Raw genomic sequence first — 21,830 nt, 5'->3', positions numbered from 1 at the left:
CCTGAATGCGTTAAATGAACGAAGGTTCATGAACACATTCAGATTTTGGTTGAATGTAAACTGAACGTAGTGCACTGTTATTCTGTGAACATTTTTGTGAATGCACACATTTTGGAGCCAATGAACAATTTTGAATGACAGTTCACTTTCATTCAAGGATGCCAGGTTTTCTCAAAATAAAACCCCACTAAACACACCATAAACACGGTGGGAGAAAAGAGATTTGGCAACTCTGGTTCAGACTACTGTATTTTCCGCACTATAAGGAGCACTGGATTATAAGGCACACCTTCAATGAATGGCCCATTTTAAAACTTTGTCCATATATAAGGTGCACTTTCAACGAATGGCCCATTTTAAAACTTTGTCCATATATAAGATATATTATACATTTTGCCTGCGGGCCGAACTCTGGATACGCCTGCTGTAGTGGCTCAATATTGGTCCATATATAAGGCACACCTGATTATAAGGCGCATTGTCGGCTTTTGAGAAAATTTGAGGTTTTTAGGTGCGCCTTATAGTGCGGAAAATATGGTAGTATAATAAATACAGTGATCCCTTGTTTATCACGGGTGATGCGTTCCAGAACCACGCACAATCAATAAATATCCACAAAATAGAAACGGTATGGTATGTAGTTATAAACTTTTCAAATTTACAACACATAGTGTTTCTTGTTGGCCGCTAGAGGGCATTAATGTATTGTAAATGAATTTGAAGTGTGGTTTACCTTGTCAAGTGATGCAAAATGTCCACCTTCAGGATTAACACGCTACACTAATCCGGGGGACATCATGCACAGCGAAAACAAAGTAGTAAGTCATGGTTGGGCATGAATTTCCCGTTGCATACGCGCACACCCTCCTGTCGAGCTCTTGAAAGCGGACGCTCTCAGGACCACGGAGAACTTTTCCCTGATTGTGAGCATTTATTAGGTGATCTTTTTGAGCTCTCCATCTCCGTACATTACACTCTGTAACACCCTGCACATGTTCACGCTGGCCCTCGTGTTCTCAGCTGCCGAGTACTGTGCCCCGGCCTGGTACCGTAGCCCCATCTCAACAAGTTGGACGTTGCTTTTAACAGCGCCCTGCAGACTGTCTCGGGGTTCCTGCGAGCCACCCCAGTAAACCAACTGCCCGTCCTCGCAGGCTTCGCCCCGGCTAACATCAGACAAGAAGCGGCCACGCTGGCTTTCTCCCGAAAGACACAGACCAGTGAATCCCACCTCCTCCATAAGATGGTCACAGAGACACCACGACGCGTGCGCCTAAAGTCACGACGCCCCTTTGCCATCCAAGCCCATGAGTTGCTCCGCACAACATCAGCTGACACTTCCAAGGCCACCTGGGTCAAGACCAAATGGAGAGAACAGTGGAAGTCAGGACAACCATCTAGGCTGCATCAAACATCAATGACCCCACAGACGTCTCTGGCCAGAACCTGCCCCGGAAACAGTGGACAACCCTCAACCACCTGAGAACAGGCGTTGGATGCTATGGAGCTGCAATGAAGAGGTGGGGATTCGCAGATATTGCCTCCTGCGAGTGGGGGGACCCAGTCCAGACGGTAGACCATATTATCAGCAGTTGTCCCAAACACCGGCCACCGAATGGCAAACAAGGCCTGATTGATCTGGACAACGACATGTTGACCTGGTTCGCCTCAACAGAGCTGCAAGTCTGAAGTCATACGACAGAAGAAGAAGCGCATGACAGGTAGAAGTTAGCGGTTGATTGGCGGGTAGGCGTGGTGCACGGTTGGGCGCCGCGTTCTTCCTTGACCCCCTCGAGCTCCTCACAGGCGAGTGGGCTGTTCCAGGTGCCGGCGACGAAAGTCAGCGATGACTGCCGAATCCAAGATCTTCCTAGGAGCCAGGAGCGGGCTGAGTCGTTGTAACTCTCACAATTCACAAGGTACTGAAGGCCCCTGCCGCAGCTTCGGGACTGGAGCAGGGCGTGGACTGCGTATGCCTGGTCCCCATGGATGAGCCGAGGAGACGTCAGAGCGGCCGCAGGGATCAGGGCTCCTGTGAACCGGCCTCACTCGTGAGACATAGAACGTGGCGTGAACCTGCATTGATCTCAGGAGACGGAGTCGTATGGCCGCGGGGCCTATTATCTTCTTGACGGGGAAGGGTCCCACATAGTGGGGCGCAGTTTGCGGGATTCGACCCGTAGAGGCAGGTCGCGCGCCGAGAGCCAACCTGTTGCCCGACCCGGTACGTTGGGGCCGGAGTCCGGTGCTTGCTAGCCCGGCGGATATAGCTGGAAACAGAACGAAGGAGGGAGGCCCGGGCCCGGCCCAAGCCCGGTGGCAGCGGAGCACGTAAACCAGCGCAGATGGACAGACGGCGCTCCACTACTGTTCCTTAAAGAGAGGCGCCTGGTATCCGAAGACACAGTGGAATGGCGAGAGACCCGTGGCAGAGCTGAGGAGCGAGTTGTGAGCGAACTTCACCCATGGAAGTTACTGGACCCACCCGTGCTAATTACTTGAAGACATCCAGCGGAGGGACTTACTCCTCCCTTGGTTGAGGCGCTTTGCCTGCCCGTTGTTAGTGCCACCGTCTCTAAGCCATACAACATAGCTGTTCACAGTACTGCCTTGTAGACTTTCCCCTTCAGTCTTGCAGATATTCTTCATTCACAAATCACTCCTGCCACCTTTGTCCACCCATTACACACTCCCTGCACTCTCTTCTTCATCCCTCTGCTATACTGTCCATTACTTTGGAAAGTTGGAGAAGTGATTGCTAGATTAACATCATTGGAATTGGTGACTCCATTACCCGAAATATTACGCTTAAAAATCCAGCCACGGTAATGTGTATTCCTAGGGGCAGAGCACCCGACATAGAAGCTAATCTTAGGGAGCTGACTCGCAATAGGTCTAGTCAACAGCGTAGTTCCAACAACACTAGCTACTCGGACATAGTGATACACGTCGGCTCCAATGATGTTAGGATCAGACAATCAGAGATCACAAAGAAAAACATAGCGAGGACTTGTGATCTCGCCAGAAAGATGAGTCGGCATCGAGTATTTGTCTCTGGCCCCCTGCCTGGGAGAGGCACTGATGAGAGGTTTAGTAGATTAGTCTCCCTTACTCGATGGATGGCTGGGTTCTGTAAGAAGCAGGGACTGTATTTTATAGATAACTGGCCCTCCTTCTGGGGCCGCCCCGACCTGCTGAGGAAGAACGGCCTTCACCCTAACCGTGAAGGCGCCTTTACTCTTTCTAGGATTATAGATTAATGTTTGAGCCACTCCTGACAGGTCACTTTCGACCAGGCCGGGGCACAGGTGATTAGACCACCTGTCAGGATGGGTTTGGAGTCTGTTAAGCTAAAGTTAACTAGCACTAGGCTAGACTTCCAGCATGCACATAGCTCCTCGTGTAGACTAGAGCGTGACAGTTTGAATAGTGCTACAGTACACATAAACACACTTTCTACTGGGGTAGTAGACAAATCCAATCACTCCACCCCGACCGGTTTTGCTGATGAAACGGTGCCTGTTTCAGATAATTTTACATGTGTAACAAATATTTACTAACAAATTCCCACGGTCGTATCGTCCCACCACAAACATTTGAAAGGTGATGTCAGGCCTAGAAAACACAATCTTACTCGCATCTCGTTTAAAAATCCTTCGATAGATACGCACCATGATTGACCGATTACACTTAAACTCGGTTTTATGAATATTAGATCGCTTCATACGAAAGCAGTTCTTGTTAATGACCTCATCACGGAACATAATCTAAATGTTTTTGGTCTTTGCAAGACCTGGTTAAAACCTAATGAACTGTTGCTGCTTAACGAGGCCTCGCCTCCAAATTTTGTGAGCTCGCATGTGGCGCATCCTTGAAAAAAGGGTGTCGCCCTCATCTCAAATTCCGAGCTTAGATTTAGGCCTCGTTCGATCAACGTATTTAAAACATTTGAAGTTCTCAAATGGGAAAGGGCTACCAGAGTACACATTGTGTCAGAGTGTCAGGCACTCGTCCAAGGAAGATACAGTCACGACAAGGTTTTCATGTCCAATCAGGAATAACAGGGAGGGAGAGAAAAACAGCAGATCGCAGGATGGGGGAGGCAGCCGAGAGCCTCTTGCTGGTTATGCAGCAGGACTGATTATCTTAACTGGTAACCAGGAGGAGGAGATGGGCAGTGATTTGGCCACCACTTCCGGGCCGCCAATAGGGGGGTGTCATGATTCTGGGTTCTGCTCTTGCTGGCTCATAAAGAGGTGATGTAAACTGTAAGCCCATCTCACATGGGAGAACAATGGAGAATGTACCGTATTTTCCGCACTATTAGGCGCACTTAAAAACTTAAATTTTACTCAAAAAAACAGTGCACCTTATAATGCAGAGTGCCTTATATATGGATCAATTGATGAATTTGTTGATCCATACTGGTTGTACACAGCGCTCTGCCAAAATGTTTCAGTACGTTTTAGTACGTAAGTAAATTACAAGGTCGCATCGCTTCCCAGCATTACGGCAACCGTGGTCAGGGGCGTCACTGAATAGCTGTTGTACCCGCGAGGCTATTTAATTTCAAAATAGGCTGTTACGTTAATGTTTTCGAGTAGGTTTACGGATCAATATCCAACGGAATCATAAATAAGCAACACCAAATTGTTAAATCAGTCTTTAGTCGGTTCCGATCACTTTATGGGAGAGAGTTTGAGACACATGATTGTTTACATGGGGCCGCCATGACACTTTGCTGAGGCTCATGGGAGTCTGCGTCTCTGCGGGCTGAGGGTCATGGGAGTTTGCGGGTGGTTAATGCTATAATGATAGCTGCTATACGCACGAGGCTATTTAATTTCAAAATAGGCTGCTCCGTTAATGTTTCGAGTAAATTTACGGATCGATAGGGAAGGGAAACATAGGTAAGCGGTACCAATGTGTTAGATCGAACTTTAGTCAGTTTCGATCATTTTGTAGGAGATAGTTTGAGAAACACGTTTGTTTACAGGGGGCTGCCACGACACTTTGCTGAGGCTCATGGGAGTCTGCGAGCTGAGGCACATGGGAGTTTGCGGGTGGCTAATGCTATAATAGCTGCTATAGCTGCATCTGCACAAGACTTTTATTTCTAAACACTGTATTGTACTTTTAAATATGTTATTGTATTTTAAACACTTTTTAAAGCATTTTAAAGTGTCGCGGCTCCTCTCTGCTCTTGCATGCTGGCCGACGGACGTGCCCCCGCGGCACAGCGCGAGCGCACTCGTACAAGACTTTTCTAATTTTATTTTTATACACTATTGTACTTTTAAATACGATATTGTATTCTAAAAAAGTTTTTAAATTTTTTAAAGTGTCACGGCTCCTCTCTGCACTTGTGTGCTGGCCGACTGACCCGACTCCGCGGCCCAGCCTTTTATAATTTTATTTTTAAACACTTTATTGTATTTTTAAACATTTAAACATTTTAAAGTGTAAATGTGTCACGGCTCCGCTTTGCTCTTGCGGTGCTGACCGGCTGACACCCCGGTAGCCCTGCGCGAGGGCATCCACACATTGTGCTTAGTGCTCATTGCCGGCCGCTATCCCAAATCCTGCTTTTTTCCACGACAGTGCATGGGCAGCTCTCGTTCCTTCGATAAGAGCCAAATCTACCTCCCAAGCCGGAATATTGCAGAATAGATTTTAAATTTAAAAGTGGCATCATATGCATTTCTTTTGTCCCCCATAATAAGGGTTTGTGTATAAAAGCTTCCTTTCTTCAGTAATGTCCGTCTTGATCTTGTTCTGTTTCTTCTTTGTGTCAATTGTACGTCATAATTTGCTTAGCGGATGGACATGTGATCAACACACCACTCTTCTCCCTAGTGACCGTGGCACATTTCCCTCCGCCCAGCAAAGCGGTGCCGCACAACAGCGGTCCCACAGCCTTTTTATGAGTGTGTAAGTGTATTAGTCATCACAAAAATCACGAAAAATCCATAGATACGCCACACCAGCTGACAAGCCGCAGGGTTCAAAGCTTGTGCAAAAAGTAGTTGCGTATAGTCCGGAAATTACGGTATTATTTCGAAAACTACATTTTGTTTCCCCCAGTTGATTTCCCAGTCTTTTCAGTTTGAAGTCAATTGGGTTAACCATCTGCAAGTATGAACCCTGTAAACGTGCAAAAATGGGCCAAAATATGACGTTAAAAAAAATCATAGCTCACTTCCTGTTCATTTCAAACTATGACTGCAATGGACTTTTTTGTATGTCTTGGGGTGCTCCACGTGCTTGCCACATTTTGTAAGTCTAGGTAAAACATACCGGGATTGGTTTTGGATTTTCCCCTCTTGTAAGTGCTACAGAGACATTTTGTTTTCATTGCTTATCTTGAATATATAAAATTTTTCAAAATGGCCAATGAGTGTGGAAAGTTTGGTAAGTTTTTGTGCATGATTAGAGTGTCAAAAATGTGATCCTATAGGGTGAGAAGAAGAAAAAGAAAAAAAGAGGAGGAAACCAATACAAAACAATAAGGAGCTCAACCCTCCTTAACTGGTTAGTTGTCTGGATGAGAGAATCTGCGTTTTGTTGAATGTGTGCTTGTATGTATGAAAATGACTTGAGCGTTAGCAGGAGAATATAACCACTACTGAATTTGAGGTGAACGACATTTATTGTTTAGTGTCTACCAAAATGAGATGTGATCCTTTCTCCACCAGCAGAAAGAGAGCAAGAGATAAATGTACTTACCCTTTAGTGAAGCAGATCGACCTCCGGCAGATGGGTTTGACAATATCCAGGATTAAAGCATAACGCAGCAATACATCAGATGGAACAAGATACTGATCCATGTCATCATTCTCCTGTGGTTCAAGGAAGTCTTGGATCTGCCTGATGGACAAATTCCTATTTTGATTCAACTTTCTCTGAGCATCATTTGTTGTCTCAAGCTTATAAAGGACACGATCTTCCATCTCTTCCTCTTTTTCCAGGGAACTAGTAACTGGCTTTTGAGGACTTGAAAGCGAAGGCTCCACCGAGGACTCAGTTTCAGCAGGGAGCAGTGACATTTGTAAATCCTAAAATATAAAGTATTTTATTAAAAATCACATCAGAACTTCTTATCACGTTGAACAAGTTTAACAAATATATCTTAATCAAAACCCAAACATTTATGAAAGGGGGAAATTGAAAAGCCACCCTATACCGGTTAGTATCAAATATGAAAGATGTTCACAAAATGATCTCAAGAAGCATGCTCAAGTCAAATACTGAATCATTGACCAATTTGGACTGTCAATAATTTTTCCTTTAACAATAAATCATCAGATTTCACTGCTGATAATATAGCATACATAGCTACTGCAGAGATAAAATAAACAACCAAAATGAAATTTGTTCTGGCGTTTGTGTCAATGTATAAACCTGCAAAGTAGCGCATTTGCGAAAGATGAAGCACGAATAGGCAAGGGATTACTGTATATCTGTTTAAGGTTTTTACCTAATACTTCTACTACCTCATCTACTTTAACATTTTTTTTCGGCAAGTACAACACACTTATTACAACTTTATTTCACATTTTGTTTTACATGACTTGTCGAAAAAGGAAGCGGGTGAAGCAATTCTGCTTATCTAGTCCCGTCCCGATTACAACCAAGGGTTTAACTGCCAGACACAGACTCTACATTACTACAGTCATCATCATCGGCGGTCACTCGGGACGAGTATGACTGTCTTCTTTTCAGGGTCGTCTACTTGTGGGTCCGCAGGTGGGCGTAGAGGCCGATCCGGGATCCACATATTTTTGTGCAGTGTGGGCAGGGGAAAGTGGTGGTGGGTTGTGGTCGTGCTGGAGCCTGTTTTTGTCTTTCTTTTCGGAGTTGTCGTTTGGTTTCTGCGACACGGCGGAGTTCCTTTTCGTGATGTGCTGCACCTTCTTGCACCGCTGCCCTCCAGCAGTTCCTGTTCAAGGCGATGCGCTCCCAGTCCCGAGATTTTATGTGGAATTTCTTGAGATTGGTCTTGAGGTTGTCCTTAAAACGTTTATTTTGCCCACCCGGGGCTCGCGGACCTCTCTCCAGCTGGGAGTATAACATATATCAAGAACCCTTGAGTTTGTTCTTCTGGCGAAAGATGATATTGGTGATGGTAAGGTCGTATTGAGCACATTTGCTAAGAAGCAAAATCCCGTTGGAGTTGATGTTTCCAATACCTTCCTTTCCAATGGTGCCCTTCCAGAGGTGATGGTCCCGGCCCACTCTGGCATTGAAATCTCCCAATATAACAATCTTGTCCTCCTTGGGGATTTTTGACAATACCTCATCCAGACAGGCATAGAAGGCCTCTTATTTTGTCCTCATCGGAAACGAGGGTAGGTGCATAAGCACTAAGGACTGTTGCCGTCTGATTGTTGGCCAGCACCAGATGGAGGGTCATCAGGCGCTCGTTGATTCCCACAGGGAGTTCAGAGAGCTGACTGATCAGTTGGTTCTTGATGGCGAAACCAACCCCATGTATCCTAGGCCCATCTGTGGCCTTTCCTTTCCAGGAGAAAGTGTATCCACCCTTTTCCTCCTGTAGATGACCGTCCTCTGCCCGTCGGGTTTCTGAAAGCACAGCTATGTCAATCCGGCATCTTCTCAGTTTCCTGGCAATGATGGCGGTTCTCCTCTCCGGCCTATCACTGGTTACACTGTCCATTAGTGTGCGCACATTCCATGCTCCAAAATGTATGTTTCTGTGTTTTCGACCGCATATTGGTGATCCCTCTGAACGCGGTAATCCAGTCGGGAGGTTTGAGGTAGGCTATGTTTAGGGGACCTTTTCTAGCCCCTTCCCCCACAGGGGTGAGCAGAGAGGATCCTAAAAATGGCTGCTCAGTCGTGGATACAGCTACCAAAGAGCTCTTTCTGCCTCGGTCCAAGAGCCCAACGATCATCTAACATCCACCGCCTGATGTGCCAGCTTGTGACTAGGGGCTTCCAGACTTCACAATCCTGCCCCCGTTGCCACTTACTGGTCGCCACAGGACTTTAATCCGGGATGTAAGGTGGATTCCCTGAAAAAGACGCCTGTGCGTGACTTTGTTTAAAGTGGGGAGACTGGTACACAGACAGTCACCACACTGTCCTTGACAGATCGGGGTCAGAGTCAAGTGGCAAGGAGACCAAGACGACTGGTGACCCTTTTCTGCTGCAGCCTTCATCCGCCTTCCCAGCCGTTGTGACGCTACCCCTTAGGTCAGCCATCATCCTCCGCCTGGTCCACCGTTGAGGTCTTCACTATTTACCCATAGCTGGAGCTGTTTACCCACAGCCGGGACAGTGGTTGATGGGCAGTAGGGCGTGTCCACACACCGGTGGGCCTACATGCCACATCTCTGGGGCCCACTGCTGCGCCGAGATCCTGCACAACTTAGCCTTACTACAGTACTACCTATAACACTAGCATAATCAAGAGAAACAAAAAAAAACAGAAATTTGACCAGGATGACATATGATTTGAATACAGCAATAACAAAGTGGAAGTTTGAATATGATTTGAACACAGCAATAATTTGAATACTGTCACGTCTCGTCCCCAGCCGTGTTACTATGTGTCTCTTTCTTGGTTTCTGTCTGTGTGCTCGCCCCTCCCCTCCTGTGTGCCCATGATTAGTTTGATTATTCTCACCTGCCTCTTGTTACCTGTCGCGTATATAAGTCCTGTCTGCCACTCACGCCCCGTCGGATCATTGTGTGTTGTTGTCTTGATGTAGTTTGGTTCTTGTTGTCGTTTAAAGGTCTTCACGTCCTTTGTTTCACATCCCTGTCCGTTAGTCCGTTAGTCCTCTAGTTATTTTGTTAAGTCATGTCAGTTTGCCGAGTCTGTTTTTGTTTCCTCCAATAAACCCTGGTCCAAGCTGCATTTGGTCGCCCTGCTTCATCCGCTCCGTGACAGGTACAGCAACACAAATGAACTGGAAGTTTGAACGTGATTTGAATACAGCAATAAATCAATGTTTTTAATACAGCATTATGATTTGGTTAGGTTTTTACAGTTTGATTTCAATACAACAGTGACAGTTTAATCAATTTCAAGAGAGTTGGCGTCACAATCAAGAAGGCATCGTCCACAGCAACAGGAGGTACTTGTACCAAGCGATCACTCAGGTCATCATCTCCCATGCTGGCCTTTTGTAGCTTGACCATTTGCTTACTTTGTTCAGACATATCAAGACGGAGCGTTGCCATCATCTGGCCTCTCTGACCTCAGCTTGCTTTTCGAAGCTGGAAGTCCCTCGTTTCCAAGGGCGCCAGACTTCTTTCTTTTCAGCTTACTTCACAACTGCAACCCCATGAGGATCAATGTCAAGTGGAGATACGTGGTCGATTGCACTGAAAACTCATATTAGGAGATCCATAGCTAATGATAGTTGGGGAAGTGCCTGTTCCTGCCGCTAGGAGATCTGCTCCAGATGCACCCTCAAGACTGCAAATCCCTCTCATTTATGTATTACACGCTCAGCAATTCATCATTCTACAATATTGTTTGTCTTTCTGTATCAGTGTTTGACAAGTGTTGAATAGTTTTTGTAATACAATTTGCACACAGCAGCAGCACAGGCAACAGCCTGTATTATATAATACAAGAGACTTCTGTTTCAGTATTTGACACCAGCCACTGGTAGTGTGTAGCTCCTGTTTATTTGCAGTTGTTGAAATATCAAGTCTTCTAAGCTCAAGGTTAGTATTTTGTCTTAGTCTGAATATAATTTGTATTTTAGGGGGCATGTCAAGTGTGTCCCCAGTCTGGCATTTTTTTCTTCAATCCATAACTTCTGTAGGGTGCGAGTCACATTTGTTTTCATGGTCACAGATAGAAAAATTGAAGAAAATCAACTAACACATTCACAAATGTTCACCATTGATGTACTAAGAAGTGTTTCAGAAACAATGTCTTCAATGTAGAGTTCTACTCCTCCATCTGTTCTGTTGCTTCTGCATCTGTGAACTTATATCCACTGAGGTGGAAATTCGTTGACTCTGTATTTTCTTTGATCCACATTTTCAATATTGCAGTGACGTTGAGATGTTTGTCCAATGTCTAAAGATAGTCCTGTATTTTTCAACGTTGGTTTTTAAATCCTGTTAAATTGATCTTCCAAGTAGTATCCACATTTGTCATAATTCGTGTATTTCTCAAATGCATCTATCGTTTTGATCATTACTAGTCTTTATGTAGATTTTACAATGTTTCGTCCAAGTGCTTTGTATTTTTCCTTGATTTTTCAGTTGGTGAGCTCTTCATGCAATGTTGGTGATTTGCTTGTTTAGATTTTCATTTATGTAGACATCAAGAGGATTGCCTCTTCGATTATTTTCCCTGTTTTAGTATAGCAACTTTGTGCTTGATATTTATAAATCTCAATAGTACCACAGGATTTTCACTCACCCTACCTCCAGTTGCCATCATTTTGGGAATAGATTGGCAGATATCCACATTTGTTGTTTTGTTGTGAGGAAATCCACCACTTGCTGGATTAATTTTCTACCTCATCTTCACCATTGGTCCCATTTTGATGTCTCGTCAAGATCTTGAGCCCAGAGATGATCACAACATTAATTTTATATTGTTGGTTGATATCTTTTACTCTGTCTTTCTGGTCTTTCTTGGAATTCTCATCTTTGACAAATGCAATTTCTTGCATCTTGTTTTCTAATCCAATCAATTTCCATAATACTCTTAATATCTCTGGTCTCCCCCCAGTCTCTTGAAGAGTGTCCAGAGGTCTTTGATGATTTTTTTTATTTCAGAGTTTCCAGAGTTTTCAACAGATTTTTGATTTCTTCCAAAGCATCGGCCATTCCCTAATCCTTTTTTAACCCCATCACTCAAAACGACAACAAAAAATACTTCTGCTTTTCCCTTGTACAAGTAAAGCTATTTTAAGTTAAGTACCATATTTTCCGCACCATAAGGCGCTTCGGGTTAAAAAGCTCAATTCCGGGGGCTTTTCTGTATTTAATCCACACATGTAATGACTTGCGGTTAAAAAAAAAAAAAGTCACAGGAGTCAGTTCCATTGTACTTTATTCTACTATTTAATCATGTATTGTAGACTACTCACATTGTTAATCAATATTATTACGCAAAGCCATCAAAGTCCTCATCTTCTGCATTCAAATTAAACAGTTGGGAGAGTTCACTATTAAACATGCCAAGTTCCCTCTCGTCATTGTCTCGTCGTTGTCACGTTGCTCTTCTGTAATGATCTTGGCTTTTCAGAAAGCTCTAAATGTGCCTCATAAGCATGTCTCTGTCGATGCCATTTGAGAGGGTCCTAATGCTGCTAGAGTTGCACGTACTATTATTTATTTATCAATGGCAGCGGAGGTACGTGCTCTATGTCAGCGGTCCCCAACCACCGGGCCGCGGACCGGTACCGGTCCGTGGGTCACTTGGTACCGGGCCGTCAAGCCGCACATAAAAAAAGTATAGATATATTTTTTATCGACGATCAATTAATTCAGGTCAAGACGCTCGTCCCGGTCACGTGACATGTTTCCCCAGTCGAGCGCGCAAAGCTCGGAAAAACTAGTAATAATTTATTTTGAAAAATGTGAAAAATGTAAAAAATGTACCGATTCTCTCCCAATTACATTCGTCAGTACAGCTGTGTTTCTTGACACAGGTTAATTCAGGTCAAGACGCTCGTCCCGGTCACGTGACATGTCACCCCAGTCGAGCTAGCAAAGCAAGCAAAAATTAGCAAGAAACAGAGATATTTGAAAAGCTTCTTCTGAAAGGGAAAAAAGCCCAATGAGGAGACGGAAGAAGAAGAGGCTATGACTTCTACGAAAAGGAAAGCTGTATCTAAAAGAAAGTTTCTGGGGTCCTACTTAAAATATGGATGTATTGCCACAGGTGACTGACGCGCCAAGCCCACTTTGCATAATATGTGGCGACAGGCTAGCTAACGAGGCAATGAAGCCTTCAAAACTGCTTCGGCACATGGAGACCAAGAAACAGAGATGTTTGGAAAGCATTAAAAGACAAACCTTTGTAAATTTTGGAAAGAAAAAAACGATAACAGCACACTTCAAGTGTAATTTTCTCAGATTACGCCAAAATGGGACCAGCTCGTTTCTGAGAAACAAACTCAGTGCTCCCACTAATTCAACGTAATGGTGAGTTTTATTTTTAGGTGATTTATATTTGTTTTTATGCCAGTCGTATCATTCTATTTCATCGTTTTATATACCGTATTTATTCTGATAATCGCCCATATTCTAATAATCGCCCTGTGTGTGTGTTAGCGATGACATAAATAAAAAACATTGATACCTCTTAATTATCGCCCATGCTACTAAAAATTCCCCCCAAAACTTACGTTTTCCTCGGCGACGCATGCCGACGTCATTGCGCAAGTTCAAATATGACTGATTTGACAGCACGTCAAATGTTCCTTTTTAAATTGTTTTTCTCCATAAACTATGATACAATTACTCGTCACTCCGCTACAATATCCTCACATAATTACGTTACCGGGGCGTCCGCTCGAACAAGACGATCGCGATAACATGACGTGCGCGACATGTGATGTGCGACGGTAACGTGTCGCATCGATGGAGCGTCAATTGACGCACCCCGCTGTTAGAGGTAGATCAAAACAGTCGCTGTTCTAGTGTTCAGAACAGCAGTGAGAAACAGGTATTGCATACTCGATAAGGAAAATATACATATCGCCCATTTCAGTGCCCCTTGGCGATCGGACAAAAAGTGTTCTCTATTAATCGTCCACCCCCCTGTTGGATATAAACCTTCTCTAATTGTCGCCCTGGGCGATAATTAGAATAAATACAGTATTTATTATAAATGTATTATTTATTTATATAAATGTACTATTTATTTATATTAAGGCCGGTCCGCGAAAATATTTCTGACACGTAACCGGTCCGTGGCGCAAAAAAGGTTGGGGACCACTGCTCTACTTGTCACGTACAGTCCTCTGATTGATTTATCGCCCAGAACTACGTAAAACGTAATGTCCTCTTACACCTGTATATTACGGAAGTCACACAAAACAACTTTATAAATTTTGGAATTTGGTCCACACGAAAGGCGCAGCTTATTAAAAGGCGCACCTTCGTCTTTTGAGAAAATTAAAGGCTTTTAAGTGCGCCTGGAGAGGAAAATACGGATATTTATATTTTGCATGTGTGTATGGCGTTGCTTCTCAGATTGCAGCAATAACCTTGAAAGGAGAACGAAAACGACTATTCTCTTGGTAGCCTAAACTGAACTTTTACCAATACACAGTGAATCCAAGTCCTTTACCAGTGTTGCACAAAAATATACTGAAGAGTGCTGTTTCCTTTACCATGTGAGCGTTTTGACATGCTGATGCGAGTGGCTGTTCTCCAGTGGCTGTGGATTCTGGAGGGGGAGGGGCTTCGCCTGGTGACGACAGTTTTCTGCCGGATGCTAGCGTTTTACCACATGCAAACACACAAAAGAAAGCCGCTGCCAGACGCTTCTTGCGTGTCAGCGAGTTCATTTTTAATGTATGAGTTGTGCAAACATCCATTTTTATGTCAAAAACCCTCTATTGTGTTGATGAAAAAAATATACAGTTCAACAGCAGTTCCCTGCTCACAATTCTCCAAGCCAGCTCCCATTTACTTTTTTCCTTGATTTCTTACATGGATGTGTTGTACCATTTTTTCCCATGTATAATGCGCAAAATTTACCGTTTCTTTCCATGTATAATGCGCAAAATTTAACTAATCTGGGGTGCGCATTATACATGGGTACAATTTTTTTTTTTGAAGAAAATCATGGTACAACAATTTCTGAAGAAAATCTTCTCACGGATGGAGTCTGGAAAGGAGCGGGGCGACCAATTGCAGCTTGGACCAGGGTTTATTGGAGGAACTCAAAACACAGACTTGGTAAACTAATTGTGATAAATAACTGGAACATCACTCAAATATTGGTGATCCCGTTGAGTCTCACATATTTCTTCACTATCGAGTTTGCTAGTGCATGCGCAGTGATACTGACCAGCAGAATAACATCCGGTTGTTCCCAAAGATGATTTTTTTTCTGAAATAATTTTACGTTTACGGAGTTCGAGTTTGCTAGCGCATGCGCAGTGATACTGACTGGCAGAATAACAACCGGTTGTTCCCAAAGATGATCTTTTTTCTGAAATAATTTTACGTTTACGGACTTAAGTAGGAGTCAAAATTTGGGTGCGTATTTTACATGGGTACAGGCTTTTTTCCAGCATCGACATGCCATTTTTAGGGTGCGTATTATACATGGGGGCGCATTATACATGGAAAAAAACGATAGTTCTCGAGAAGATCATGTTTTTCTGAATTTCTTTAAAACTCTTTGCTGGCATTTGGTTCTCTCCTTCCCCACATGGGTCACGCTGTACGTTCCTGAAGCTGATTGGTGTGAGGCGTAGCACAAAAAAGTTATCTTCACTTAATATGCAGCGGAGAGGCGGAATGAGCATTTTTGCATTGTACGTCCCTCACGCCAAACGCACCGCTCTGCACTCAAACATGCCCACACACAGGAACTTAATACTGTGATTGAAGCACGTCTCCTCAAATGCAAGCAACTGTTAGGGTTTGCAGAATATCTTCATCGTATGATTATGTTGGAATGTAACCTGTAATAATTTAACTACCTTGTCCTGTCTTAACAAAAGTAGTAGACCAAAGTGCTAAGATCTTTTCAACTTATTGACTAACTGCAGAAGAAGCAATCAAAGTTGCTTTGTTTACAGAACATCGTAAAAGGCCCCCTGCTATGCTTTGATCAGCAGGGGAGCGGCTTCAACCCAGCCTGTGTTCCCACACCCCCACTTTACACCCCACTCTGTTTCTCTCAATAAATATGCACCTGACGAGGCCTGAGTCAGACCTCCATTCGACCATTGCTGTAAGCACAGCTATGAATGGACTCTCCACTTGCAGGAGTTTAAAATGACTTGCTTGACTCCTGTGTGGTTCTTGCAAAATAAGTTCGAGTGATCACCACCCTAACAGCAACATATTTGGTGTTAGTGTATTCAGTCCCAAAGCCGCAATTACATTGTCCTCTAATGGTTTAATTTCACCAACCATCGCAAAAGTAGGCTAACTTTCACACAAAATGACACGAATGAGTCCACACAGTGTACGGCACCTCTAACCAACACCAAATATTGACTCACCAAACTCATTAGGTTTGACATGCACATGTGAAGTAATAACACATACTCCTGTATTACTCACCTTTGACTTTGAAGAAATCGATTCTGTTGAAATCTTTGCCATCAGGAAGTAACGCAGTCTTGAATTTGGGATCCCAACCTTAATTTTAGAATATAATCAGAAAATATGTACAAAACAAGCAGGCAGCTGAGGTTCTTCTTACACTTGTGGGAGAAACCATCACCTCCTGGAAAATGTAGCCACATTCCATCAGAATTTGGACAAAATACTGCCTGCAAAAACAGAAAATAACCACATTTTTAACTGTTTTACTACTGTATATTCCAGAATATAAACCGCACCTAATTATAAACCGCTCCTAATTGTAAACCGCAGCAGATAAAATGAGGGGAAATGTTTTTTTTTTCCCATACATAAGCTGAAGAGGACTATAAGCCGCAGGTGTTTTAAGGTTTAAATACCATTTGTAAGAGAATATACAGAAAGAGGAGTCTCAGGAAGATAATTTCGCATATTGTTTATTAACATTTTGTCAAATATTCTATTGGTACATATCTTCAGAACTTAACTATAACTACTAATTAAAAGGAAGTACAAAATGTGTATGAAAATAACCGACAGCATACCAGAAAAACATACCCAGCCTACCTTTGGGGCTAAACTGCAATACACGGCTTTATCAATAACAAAGGCCAGTTATTCATTGCCATCGTTGTCTTCTTCCTGTGCACTAAAAACATAAAAATCCTCTTCTTCAGTGTTGGAAACAAAAAGGCTCAGGATGGTTTCGTAATCCACTCTCCCAGTCGCTCCTTCCTTGTAGCTCTCAAAACCAAAGAACTCCTCGTTGTCAGTGCCTGAATCAAACATCCTCTAAGGGGTCATGGCGGTGTCCTCCTCTTCAGCAGCAGTCCCACCCTTCGAAATCCGTTGATGATTGTGGATGATTTGATACTCATGTGATGATCCACTGGCAGACTTGAACTTATTGCTGCTAGTAATCCATGCCTCCCATTGAATGCGTAATGCTACTTTAAAAGCATGATTAAAAGAGATATCGAGTGGCTACAGTTGCTTTGTTTTGCCTCTATTTATCACAGCTGGAATTGAGTTTGTTCTCTTAATGGCTGCTTTCACGGAATCTGTGGTATGGGCCCTCATTCTGCCCAAAAGGACCAATACTTTTTTGGGGCGAAGGAATCCTCTGGGTTGCTTCCCATAACATTGTTCCAGCCACTCCTGCATTACGCTTTTCATCATCCACCCTCTCTTGTTGACTTTAACAGAGATAAAGACAAGAAAATTTGATCACATTAGCCCAATATTAGCCAACTTACATTGGCTCCCGGTCTATTTAAGTTAAAGTTAAGTTAAGTTAAGCATGACTGCACTGCAACGTACAGCGACAACCGTATCGTGAAGTTTGCTGACGACACGACTCTGGTGGGTCTCATCACCAAGGGAGACGAGACTCAATACAGGCTGGAGGTTGACCTTCTGACCACGTGATGCAGGGACAACAACCTCCTGCTGAACGTCGACAAGACCAAGGAGATTGTTGTAGACTTCCGGAAGGGTCACACCCAACACCTGCCGCTGACCATCGACGGTGCTGTGGTGGAGAGAGTGAGCAGCGCCAAGTTCCTGGGGGTGCACATCAGTGAGGATCTCTCCTGGTCCACCAACACCGCATCACTGGCAAAGAAAGCCCAGCGCCGCCTGTACTTCCTGCGGAAACTCAGGCGAGCGAGCGCTCCTCCGGCCGTCATGACTGCATTTTACCGCGGCACCATTGAGAGCGTCCTCTCCAGCTGTATTGCTGTTTGGGGTGGCGGCTGCACTGACTACAACTTGAAGGCCCTGCAGCGCATAGTGAACACTGCTGGTAAGATTGCTGGTGCTTCGCTCCCCTCCTTGAAGGACATTTACACCTCCCATCTCACCCGCAAGGCGACCACGATTGTGAGTGATGCGAGTCACCCCCCTCACTCTTTGTTCGAGCTTCTGCCCTCTGGGAAGAGGTACAGAAGCCTGCGCTCCCGCACCATCAGACTCTCAAACAGCTTCATACTCCAGGCTGTTAGGATCCTGAACTCGCTCCCCCGTTCTGCGTAGCGTCCTGTACTTTTACTGTCTGAACTGTCTGTATGCACACTGGCTCTTATTATTTATTATTTATTATTATTCTTATTATTTATTGTTTGTGCCTTTTTGTTTATGATGTTTTTTACTTTTGCGCTATGCTTGCTGGCTCCGTTTTGCTCCTCTTATTTATTGTGTCATCTGTTTATTATTATTTATTCATCACTCTTACTATTGATTGTTTGAATTTTTGCCTTCTTGTTTTTATATTGTGTCGCGTACTTGTATGTCTATCGTGTTATGTGTCTCGTCACCGTGGGATAGAGAAAAACGTAATTTCGGTCTCTTTGTGTGTTGTGACATGTGGAGAGATTGACAATAAAGCTGACTTTGACTTTGACTTTGACTTAAAGTCCCAATGATCCAAAAATGCGTGAAAATATAAAAAGATGTTATTTTGTTGTTATTTTTTAAATATGGTTTTTAGATCCTAATCATGACACAAACATTCTTATGCTTTAAAAATGTATGTACCGTATTTTCCGCACTATTAGTTGCACTGAAAAACTTAAAATTTACTCAAAAAGCAGTGTGCCTTATAAGGAAGAGCGGTTTCTTTGTGTGTTTTGACATGGGAAGAGATTGACAATAAAGCTGACTTTGACTTTGACTTATATATTAAAGATTAAAAGATTAAAGTCCCAATGATCGTCACACACATCTGGGTGTGGTGAAATTTGTCCTCTACATTTAACCCATCCCCATGTGATTTTGATCCATCCCCTGGGGGAGAGGGGAGGGGAGCAGTGAGCAGCAGCGGTGCCACGCTCGGGAATCATTTGGTGATTAAGATGTGACTTCAAGGTTCTTCTATTAACCTTCTATTAATAATAAATCATTGCATGGCTTCGTGCCTTCATATCTTGTCGACCTAGTTGTTCTTTACGTTCCATCCCGTAACCTCTGCTTGCAAAACGCTAGTCTTTCAGTGACCCCGAGGGCCAAAAAAATGTCTGCAAGGTCTAGAGCAGGGGTCACAACACGGTGCCCGTGGGCACCAGGTCACTCGTGAGGACCGCATGAGTCACCCGCAGGACCGTTATAAAATTAGCTCAAATAGCATCACTTGTCAGTGGGCTGCATCTATTTATTTTACAGTCAAACCTCGGTTTTCAAACGTCCTGGTTCTCGAACAAATCGGAATTCGAACAAAAAATTCGAGATTTTTTGCTTCGGTTGTAGTAGTGAAATTTGGATTCAAGACGCATAGTCTTTGTATGTTGCCTTTAGGTGATAAACTAGCAGCAGTGAGAAGACCATAAGCTATTTTTGCTGGCCAGAGATGCTTTAGTTTCAGCAATGTACAGCAAGTTAGAATATGGAATGTCGCAGCTGCTGTTATTCAGGGGAAGAGTATTCTACATGCCCTTTTTAGGACATTGAGAGTAACGAGTACACTGAAACACGAACGGCAGCTGTTACTCCAAGCCAGTGCTTCTCAAAAGCTTGGGGGGCGCGGTGCTATTCCTGGGGGGGCGCGTGTGACCCTGGGGAACAGGCTTTTTTTTTTTGGCAGTACTAGAATAAAGTGTAATTGCGAATCTTCACAGCAGGGGGCAGTGGCGCTCTCATTGTTACTTCTGTGACGATTTTACGACTTACAAGACAAGTTAGGATAGTCACGGTGGGGAAGGGGGGGCGCGAATAGTTTTCTTCTTGCTAGGGAGGGGCGTAACAGAAAATAATTGAGAAGCACTGCTCCAAGCCATGACATCAACGGTTTGGGCAGGTATAAGATAGGCTTGTCTGTCAGCAAAGGGGGCGAACATCTTTGCTTTTGGGGCTGCGAACATCTTTGCCTTTGGGGCCACTCGAATTTTGGGAGAGACATCACTCTGACATCGGTTGAATAAAATATTTTCCCAATCCCGTGTGTCACTGGAGTGCTTCCTTCCCTGGGCCAGCCATCGTCCACCGAGTGTTTTTTGAAGACCAGCGAAGCAACAAAGACCATTCACCACGTTGTCGAACAAAATTCGGAGGTCGAGCCTCGCAAGATGAGCCGGGAGAACCCGAGGAAAACCCAACCGTGCGTCCCGAAAGCCCACTGACTCCATTGTTATTGTATTTTCGTTACTTTGAGGATTGTATTAACCCCTAATCATGCCTCAAGAAAGCAAGAAAGCAAGTGGGAGCAGTAAAGCCATCCTAAAACACAGACGCTCTTAAAGCAATGCGACAGTGAGCGCCCGGCACGCTGCGGTTGCGCGATCGGACAAAATTAAGCTCCCTGCGCACTGAGGTCCACTTAAATTTTGGAAAGTACATCAGGACTTTAAAAATATTTTCAAAATTTTAGCGACTGCTCTGTCACAATAATGCGATCAGCGCGGTGCAGTTGCGCGGTCGGCGATGCGCTACTGTTGCGCGTTTGGCGGTGCGCTGCAGTTGCGCGATCGCACAAAATTAAGCTCCCTGCGCACTTAGGTCCACTTAAATTTTGTAAATTACATCAGGACATTAAAAATATTTTCTAAATTTCAGCGACGGTTCTGTCACAATAATGCGACCAGACAAATATGCCCAAAAAAAAAAATGCTTAAAAAAGGCGGGGGGGGGGGGGGGGCGTGTTGTCTTGAAACGGATTAAACATTTTTCCATTATTTGTGATGGGAAAAATAGATTTGGATTCGTGAGTCGTCACCTTATCGTGGTGGAGAGGTTCACAGCCGAGCGTGAAGCGGTCGGGATGAGGGTCAGCACCTCCAAATCCGAGTCCATGGTCCTCGATCGGAAAAGGGTGGAATGCCCTGTCCGGATTGGGGATGAGATCCTGCCCCAAGTGGAGGAGTTTAAGTATCTTGGGGTCTTGTTCACGAGTGAGGGGAGGATGGAGCGCGAGATCGACAGGTGGATCGGTGCAGCGTTGACGCTTCCCCCGGGAGGTGTTCCGGGCATGTCCCACCGGTAGGAGACCCAGGGGACGACCCAGGACGCGCTGGAGAGACTATGTCTCTCAGCTGGCCTGGGAACGCCTTGGGATCCCCCGGGATGAGCTAGATGAAGTGGCTGGGGAGAGGGAGCTGAAGCTGCTGCCCCCGCAACCCGACCCCGGATAAGCGGAAGAAGATGGATGGATGAATGGATGGAATTCGACAGATTCGCTTCTCGAACCGCCTTCTGGAACGGATTGTGGTCAAAAACCAAACTTTTTATTTTTGCTATTCTTGTTAAAATCACACTTACATGTGAACTGGAAATGACAATAATAACACATAGTGAAAGCCAAATTGAGCAAATTGGCTATTGCAGAAGTGTGTCAAACTGGTAGGCCTTTGCCTTAATCAGTACCCAGGAAGTAGCTCTCGGTTTAAGAAAGGTTGGTGACCCCTGGTCTAGAGCCCGGCTGGGGAGGTGGTTAGGTGACACCCAAACTGACAGCGGCTGTTTGGATTCTCGTGGACCAATCAAGATGAAGGAACTGCAGCCAGGACAATCGAGAGCACCTCTTGCAGCTCTTCGCTTTGAATTGGACATCCACTTTTTCTTTGATTTTT

At 44.3% G+C, this 21,830-nt stretch overlaps 1 protein-coding gene across 22 annotated transcripts in view; it reads right to left on the bottom strand.

The window, feature by feature from the left end:
* The window catches only part of LOC133147275 (tRNA (cytosine(38)-C(5))-methyltransferase-like), a 127,771-nt gene that overhangs the window by 69,405 nt on the left and 36,536 nt on the right, over positions 1-21,830 (bottom strand). For 19 of the 22 annotated variants that reach the window (XR_009711613.1, XR_009711617.1, XR_009711615.1 and 16 more), the window contains 4 exons: positions 16,394-16,463; positions 16,252-16,329; positions 14,340-14,495; positions 6,727-7,055 (listed from right to left, as the gene is read on the bottom strand). Coding sequence is in view for 15 of the 22 variants with exons in the window: in XM_061271270.1 (XP_061127254.1) it covers positions 6,727-7,055; positions 14,340-14,495; positions 16,252-16,329; positions 16,394-16,463 (633 nt within the window). In the remaining 7 variants the exon portion in view is untranslated. The remainder of the gene's footprint in view (positions 1-6,726; positions 7,056-14,339; positions 14,496-16,251; positions 16,330-16,393; positions 16,464-21,830) is intronic. The other 3 variants (XM_061271269.1, XM_061271274.1, XM_061271260.1) reach the window with 2 other exon arrangements.

Source organism: Syngnathus typhle, unplaced genomic scaffold (assembly GCF_033458585.1).
Source record: "Syngnathus typhle isolate RoL2023-S1 ecotype Sweden unplaced genomic scaffold, RoL_Styp_1.0 HiC_scaffold_39, whole genome shotgun sequence".
Lineage (NCBI taxonomy): Eukaryota > Metazoa > Chordata > Actinopteri > Syngnathiformes > Syngnathidae > Syngnathus > Syngnathus typhle.
This window is presented reverse-complemented; position numbering and strand designations above follow the sequence as displayed.